Here is an 8429-nt window from a genome sequence, read left to right as displayed (position 1 = left end):
ATTCGAATAGGGCACACTAGACTAAATCATTCGTTGTTCAAAATAGGAAAACATAAAACGGGTAAATGTAATTATTGTGATCAGGCAGAAACAATTGAACATGTTTTAATAAAATGTATAAAATATGTAAAAGAAAGGTTAGAACTTATGAAGGAAGTAAGGGAATTGGGGGTTGTTGCATTTAATATAGAAAGCTTATTGGAAATGCATGCAGAACAAGATAAAATATATGGTGTTATTATGTAATATTTTAAAGCAATAGGAGTATTCGGGAGAATTTAAAGTAATTGGGCTACTGGTTTTTTTGTTGTTGTTGTTGTTTTTTTTTTTTTTTTTTTTTTTTCTCTCTACTTAATTGTTTAAGTTGTTAATTTCTAAATGCTTATTAGTGCTTCACACTCCAGTCCAGTTGGTGGCGGTAATGCACCGAAAGTTGGTTTGCCAACCGCCATAAAATTCCATTAGAAGAAGAAGAAGCTGTTCCCCACCATCATAGATATCATATAAAGCATAGATATCATATAAAGGCTAGATGTCTTAAGGCGGAGTCACTTCCGGCATCACCGGCGGCCATCTTAGGACAGGGCTCTGTGAATTAAGGTGAGTGAGCAGCACGCACACAAATCCTCTTATCTCGCTGAAATCTGGACAGATTTACAAACGGTTTGGTTTCTTACAAACGTTATTAACGTGGCTATAATTCTGAATGCTTAAACATTTTGAACATAATTATTCATATGTATGCAGTATAATAGCTACATCTCTGACGTTTATAACAAACCAAACCGTTTGAAAATCGGTAGAAAATTGAGCAAGTTATGGTTATTTAAAAGTACATGCACCATGTTATGAGTGAGCGAGCACCCTGTCGTAAGATGGCCGCCGTGTGCGGATGTCGAGCTCCATTGGCCAGCAGCGCGGACGAGACATCTAGCCTTTATATGATATCTATGCCCACCATAGGGATGGGGAAATGAAGCCTCATGAATCACTGAGGCTTTCCCCTGACTGTTCCGGGAAAAGATTCAAAGCTTCGAGAGTGTCGAGAACAGCGCCGAGAACAGCGCCATCTGGTGCTTATTTAAAATAAAGCAGCCAGAAGCCTGTGTTAGAAGCTCTGGCAGATGAAGCAACCACAACACACTCCATAGTTTCAGTGTTATGTGTACAAATAAAAGCCTTACATGTTTGTGTTTGATTTGTTCATTAAATAAATTAATTTTCCCATTAAAGTGTGACAATAAAATATAATAGCTTATATGATTCAATACGATTTAATGTAGGCCTACTCTCTTTCTCTCTCTCTTTCTACACACACACACAATGAATAAGGACAGTCTGATAGGATCATCTGTTATTAAATGTCAATATCGATAATTGTAAATATCAACCAGACTGAGGCAACAATGACTCGTTAAATACGATCTGAAGTTCGAGCCTTCTGAAGTTCTGACACCCAAAGCGAAACGCGCACGTGACTGGACAGAAAGTGAGGCTTCATTTGTCATCGATCACGTGACTCTAGTAAACCAATACACGCCTCGATACGGGGCTTCACTACAAATTGTGTCGCTTATGTGATACGCGCATCGAAGCTTCAGTGTCATATGTAACATCACTACCCCACCATGATTGTTAGTTTCTAAAATACCCTGCCTGTTTAGTGTTTGTTATGGAGTCCTTGTTGTTATTTTTCACACCACTTCTGAGTACTGCCTTCTTGCCTGTCTTGTATTGTTCTTTTTTATTGGATTGCTGCTTTGGTTTTGACCCCTGCCTGGACTGTTTTATGATTACGGATTACCCAATTAAACTGCTTTTGGGTCTAACCTCTGTTTCCCGTGTGTGGATCATGACAAGCAGCCTATAAACATTTTATAAACATTTTAATAAAAATATTAGCAAAAACAACTAGAGTTAATATATATATTTCAAACATTGTTAAAGGCAAGTAAACAGTCAGTAATAAAATAAGAACAAATAAGGAAATTAACAAAACCACAAATAAATACAAATGAAATGAACAAATTTCAAGAAATCAAATATAGGCTTCATCAAATGTAAAATAACACAGCATAGTTTTCTTTTTATAAATAAATATAGGCCTATTAATCCTTATTAAAGCTACAAAAGTTATTCAGTCAAGAGCAGTATTTTTATGAGGATGTTTTGAAATAATGTTGTGTGATTGTGTCCGTTCAAGCGCAAGAAGATGCGAAAGAAAACTCAATTGAATTTGTATTCGAGCACAAGAATATAATTCTTTTGAAGTGTTGTTGCTTAATGTAACACTATCTAGTGTAAATGATAAATCACGTTTAACATTTGTGCTGGCTACTGTATACAGGCCACCAGGGCACCATACAGACTTTATCAAAGAATTTGCTGAGTTTCTATCAGAGTTAGTACTGGCTGCAGATAAAGTCCTAATTGTTGGTGATTTTAATATACATGTGGATAACGAAAAAGATGCATTGGGTTTGGCATTTAAAGATATTCTGAACTCAATTGGAGTTAGACAACACGTCAAGTCAAGTCAAGTATATTTGTATAGCGCTTTTCACAATACAGATTGTTTCAAAGCAGCTTCACAGTATTAAATCAAAATAACACAACAGGGTTTGGTTCTAGTGGATAAAACGTCAACGTTTGGTAAGGCTGATCAATAGTATTATTGATTGATTAAATTAAATTAAATATCCCCAACTGAGCAAGCCAAAGGCAACAGTGGCAAGGAACCGAAAAACTCCATCAAGTGACCACGTGTCAGGACCCTACTCATTGTCGTAATCATACTCTAGAATAGATCTAATATTATCACATGGAATCAATGTTGATGACGTTGAAATTCTGCAGCAGAGCGATGACATCTCAGATCATTATTTAGTCTCTTGTAAATTTCATTTAGCCAAGGCTGCAAAGCCGACTCCATGTTACAAATATGTTAGACCTATCACTTCTGCCACTAAAGATTGCTTTATTAATAATCTTCCTGATCAGTTTCATCATCTCAGCATCAGTTTCATCATCTCAGATGCTTAGAAGAACTAGATATTGCGACAGAAACTCTTAACTCTCTCTTTTCCAGCACTTTAGACACAGTTGCTCCTTTGCGCTTAAAGAATATTAAAGAAAATAGTCCAACGCCGTGGTACAACGAGCACACTCAGGCCCTTAACCCTCTGATGGTCTTCGTTTAGGAGTCACATTCTGGGCCTTCCTGGTCAGAAGTGACCGGACACCTAAAAATGAAACTTCCTCCATCCCAGTAAAAACCAATGCAATTTATTTTTGTTCTATAATATTTATTCTTTTTAATTTAGTATTTTGAGACAATTTGATTGAACTTATTAATATTTATGCAATATTTATAGTCCATTTTTTGCCATTGAAAATAATGATTTTTTTTTTTCTATGCAGTATTTTCGGTTAAAATAGAGACTAGGCTTTCAGAAAAAAAAAAAAAAAAAAAAAAAAAATCAATTTATTAAACAAAATTAAATAAATCATGGTATTGCATGGGTTTACCACTGTATAGCTCTAAATGGAGATGCTTGTAAATTCTAGTTGTTTTTGGACCAAATTACTTACTTTTAAGATGTGGATTGAATGTCTTTTTTTAGAAATTCTCAAATAATACTTTTTGCCAAGGTTTATAACATTTTATTAATTATTATTTTAATAATTTTAATAATTATTATATTAATTATATATATATATATATATATATATATATATATTAATTATAATTATTAATTATGTTATGTTTTTCACTCTTGATGTTTTAGAGTTTCCCCTTCATTGCTGAGCACTTTTTTTCTGCATCGTGGCTGATTTGTAGAAAATTTTTGTGTTTTTGTCAATTTCCCATTCATTTCCTATGGGGGTCATTTTTGACCGAACACCAAAATCGTGACTAATTTTTTTACGACAACTTAGCATGCTCGGATCATGAACTCAATTTTTTTTGTGTTCACATACCAAATGCCAGAAAAGTCACCAAGTTTCGTAACTTGATGAAGCTGTGATTTTTAAAAATTCAAAACAGATTTTTTGTAATCTGAATTTATTGGATGTGTATAAAAGTGTGTTTCTATGTGTGTGTGTGTGGGTGGGTGTGAATTTTTTGCACTCTTGATGTTGTAGAGTGTCACCCCTTTACTGCGGTGTACTTTTTTTTAGAATCGTAGCCGATTTGCAGATTGTACAGACAAAAATTGGAGAATTTTTGTGTTTTTGTAAATTTCCCATTCATTTCCTATGGGTCGGTCATTTTTGACCGAAGACCACGAGTGTGACTATTTTTTTTACGACCACTTAGCATGCTCGGATCATGACCTCAATTTTTTTTTGTATTCACATATCTAATGCCATAAAAGTCACCAAGTATCATAACCTTCCGATGAAGCTGTGATTTTTAAAAATTCAAAACAGAAAATTATTCGGTCAGAAATTACCAAGGACCATCAGAGGGTGAGAGCAGCCGAAAAATGGAGCGCAAAACTAGAGGTATTTCGCATTTCATGGAAAGACAGTTCGATTGCGTACAGAAAGGCCTTAAAAGCTGCTAGATCTGCTTATTTTTCAAACCTATTAGAAGAAAATAAACAAAACCCTAGGTATTTATTTAATTGTGGCTAAACTAACGAAAAATAAATCTTCAACCCCAGATGTTTCCAAGCAGCACAGCAGTAATGACTTTATGAACTTCTTTACTAACAAGATTGATAATATCAGGGAGAAAATTATAACTATGCAACCGTCTACTACAGTATCGCATCAGGCAGTGCATTGTAGTGTCCTTGAAGAAAAATTTGATTCATTCGTTGGCGTTGCTATAGGAGAGGAAGGATTTACTAAACTCGTTAAATCGTCTAAATCGACAACATATATGTTAGACCCTACACCGACTAAGCTACTGAAATGCTCCCAGAGATCATAGATCCTCTTCTTAATATCATTAATTCGTCTTTGTCACTAGGATATGTACCGAAAACTTTTAAGCTACAGTAGCTATGATTAAACCGCTTGTTAAAAAAACGCAACTTGATCCTACAGAATTAGTCAATTACAGGCTGATCTCGAATCTACCTTTTCTGTCAAAGATACTAGAAAAGGCAGTATCCTCACAACTATGTTCCTTTTTAGAAAGAAATTATATCTGTGAAGATTTTCAGTCAGTATTTAGACCGTACCATAGTACCGAGACAGCTCTCGTTAGAGTCACAAATGATTTGCTCCTATCATCCGATCGTGGTTGTATCTCGCTATTAGTGTTACTCGATCTTAGTGCTGCATTTGACACTATCGACCATAACATTCTTTTAAATAGACTCGAAAATTATGTTGGCATTAGTGGAATTGCACTAGCATGGTTTAAATCATACTTATCTGACCGTTATCAGTTTGTAGCAGTAAATGAAGAGATGTCTTATCGATCACAGGTTCAGTATGGCGTACCACAAGGCTCAGTACTAGGACTTCTGCTGTTCACTCTGTACATGCTACCCTTAGGAGATATCATTAGGAAGCATGGCATTAGTTTTCACTGTTATGCTGATGATACTCAGCTCTCTATTTCTTCAAAACCTAACGAAACTTACCAATTCACAAAATTAATGGAATGCATAGCTGATATAAAAAATTGGATGACTAGCAATTTCCTACTACTACTAAATTCTGAAAAAACAGAAATTCTAATTATTGGACAAAAAACTTCCTCACGTAATAACCTAGAATACTGTCTAACACTTGATGGCTACTCTGTTAAGTCTTCGTCGTCGGTTAGGAACCTGGGTGTGCTCTTTGATACCAATCTTTCATTTGAAAGTCACGTGTCTAGTATCTGTAAAACCGCATTCTTCCATCTTAAAAATATATCTAAATTACGCCATATGCTCTCAGTGACAAATGCGGAACAATTAGTTCATGCGTTCATGACCTCAAGGCTAGATTATTGTAATGCTCTACTGGGTGGTTGCCCTGCATGCTTAATAAACAAATTACAGCTGGTCCAAAACGCAGCAGTTCGAGTTCTTACCAGAACCAGGAAGTATGACCATATTAGCTGGGTTCTGTCAACACTGCATTGGCTCCCTATTAAACATCGCATCAATTTTAAAATATTGCTGATTACTTACAAATCACTAAATGCTAAGCTAAGTAAGTAGAGTGGTAATTTCTCAATTTAAATGGCAATGGTGAATTTATAATAATTTACACATTTATTTTATTTAAATGAGCATCTGTTTTTCGTGATATTAGCGAATCAATACTAATTAGTGATGTGGATGATTCATTCACTTAAGTCTACAATTCGTTCACAAACACTGATTTATTCCTCAAAGAAATACCACTAATTATAGCTAATATTTATAAGTAGAATAATGATAGATAATACTAACTATAGATAATAACTAGCCTAACTGAAATAAAATATTATAATAAACTGTTAAATTCCCGTAAAGTGAAGTCGATTAATTTATTGCCACACTGGCTTAGGCCTGCAGAAGTACAGTCATACAGTGGCTTAGCTGGTATGATTGTAAGGAATTTACAGTATTTTCAAAACATATATGGTACAACAATATATGGCAGCAACAATTATTTTAAAAGGAAAAAGTTAATAATATGTACATTTATATGCATATATATATATATATATATATATATATATATATATATATATATATATATATGGCAAATTAATTAATTAATATGAATTAATGGCAAATAAGATGGGAGTCGGGACAAAAGTATAACAAAGGAAGATGCACAAACAGTAGGAAGGATAAATTGCCAGGGAGGAAATATAACATATTTTACTATTACTAAGTCTGGGTTACACATGGTTAAAAATCAAGACTGGCACTTATGAAACATTATGGGTTTGCATGGAAATGGGTTATGTGATGAGTGTGATGTAAATGAAACTGCATCATCATGTATTTTTGTTGTGTATAGTAAATATGTGTATTGTGGGTTTTGATTTAATGTATTTAAATTTTATTTATTTTTTCATTTGGCTAGCATGCGCTCTAATTGATCCACGGGATTTAAAACTTCAGGTGCCCATGCAAGAAATACTGTTTGCTCTCCAGTACAGTAGATGGCGACATTTCTCTTAAAGAGTGGATCGCCTTTATACATGAAGAAGACTATTCTTGTTACACTGTTAACATGGCTGCCGCCTGTAACTTCCATGTGGTATTTGTTTGATCAGTTGATTGGGCTTTTGTAAACATTTTATCGTTAATTTCATTGTATCAAATTAGCGCTGGTATTTACGTAAAGGTGAATCTTACGTAGAGTACACAACTTTCAAAGCGACGACCGTCCAAACAAGCTGTCAGAATGCAACACGACGATGTAAGTAAAGCGCTACAAGAAAACATATTACGTTCAATTTATATATAAAATATATCTTATTTTATTGACAGTCAACACGGATGAATTTAATAATAACATTTTACTGAACCAGTAAAAATTGAAACAAAATCTTATCAAAATAATTCGTATTGTGATGTTTCTGTTTTTAGCAGTAAACACCGGTCGTTGTAATTGATAAAGGAATTTAATGACCTATAAATTAGTTTAATTTATGTTGTTTGAACATAAGCCTTGATATTGAATCATCTGTCTTTTAAAGGTTATTTGGGACCTTATCGGCAGTAAGAGTTTTTGTTCCTACAAAGTAAAGTAAGTATATGTGATTGTGCCTAATAATTTAACAAAGTTTTTCTTCTTTTTATGTGCATTCCCCAAATTGTGGAAGCCTATTCTAACTTTTTGATTTATTGTCATTGAAGAACGAAAACTCAACTGTTCTGTCGAAACGAATACAACATCACAGGCCTTTGCAATCGTTCATCATGTCCTCTTGCCAACAGTCAGTATGCTACTGTAAGAGAAGATAAAGGTATGATAATCATTTTAAAAACGTTTTTGCAACCCTATGGGCTTTAAACGTCAGCTAAATATGTAAACGCTAAATGTTTCTGAATATTTATTTCTTGATCTTTGCAACTGTTCTGTGTCATTAGGCCAGTGTTATCTTTACATGAAAGTTATTGAGAGAGCAGCATTCCCTGCTCGCATGTGGGAGAAGGTATGAGGATCAAAACGAGCAAGAAACATAAAGCATTTGATATCAGACGTTCACATTGAAATGTTTAATATGCTTGTGCTACTATACTTTAACTCTTTCTCAGGTGAAACTTGACAGAAACTATGCGAAGGCATTGGAACAGATTGATGAGAACCTTATTTATTGGCCGCGGTACATCAGACACAAGTGCAAACAGCGCTTGACAAAGATCACTCAGTATCTTATTCGAATCCGCAAACTCACACTGAAACGACAGTGAGTACCTTTCTTCAGTTCAATTGCTGCACTCAGTGCACCAATAGTGCAGTGCTGTGAATGTTCT

General features: G+C 34.4%; 1 protein-coding gene across 1 annotated transcript; it reads left to right on the top strand.

Moving 5' to 3' along the window:
* The first annotated feature begins 7137 nt into the window (after window positions 1-7137).
* mak16 (MAK16 homolog) lies at window positions 7138-8429 on the top strand. Its single transcript, XM_079897633.1, has 5 exons — window positions 7138-7368; window positions 7649-7698; window positions 7809-7918; window positions 8043-8107; window positions 8211-8429. The coding sequence occupies exons 1-5, from the start codon at window positions 7354-7356 to the stop codon at window positions 8364-8366; spliced, it is 396 nt and encodes a 131-aa protein (XP_079753759.1). The 5' UTR covers window positions 7138-7353; the 3' UTR covers window positions 8367-8429.

The sequence above is a fragment of the Squalius cephalus genome (genome assembly GCF_949319135.1).
Source record: "Squalius cephalus genome assembly, chromosome: 16".
Lineage (NCBI taxonomy): Eukaryota > Metazoa > Chordata > Actinopteri > Cypriniformes > Leuciscidae > Squalius > Squalius cephalus.
The sequence above is the reverse complement of the archived record's forward strand: the minus strand, read 5'-3'. Positions and strand labels throughout refer to the sequence as shown.

What these genes read in the sequence shown, in the direction of transcription:
- mak16 (XM_079897633.1), top strand. An exon ending in TTTTGTTCCTACAAAGTAAA is followed by an intron (nt 7,699 to 7,808) that starts GTAAGTATATGT and finishes TTGTCATTGAAG; the next exon opens with AACGAAAACTCAACTGTTCT. An exon ending in TACTGTAAGAGAAGATAAAG is followed by an intron (nt 7,919 to 8,042) that starts GTATGATAATCA and finishes CTGTGTCATTAG; the next exon opens with GCCAGTGTTATCTTTACATG.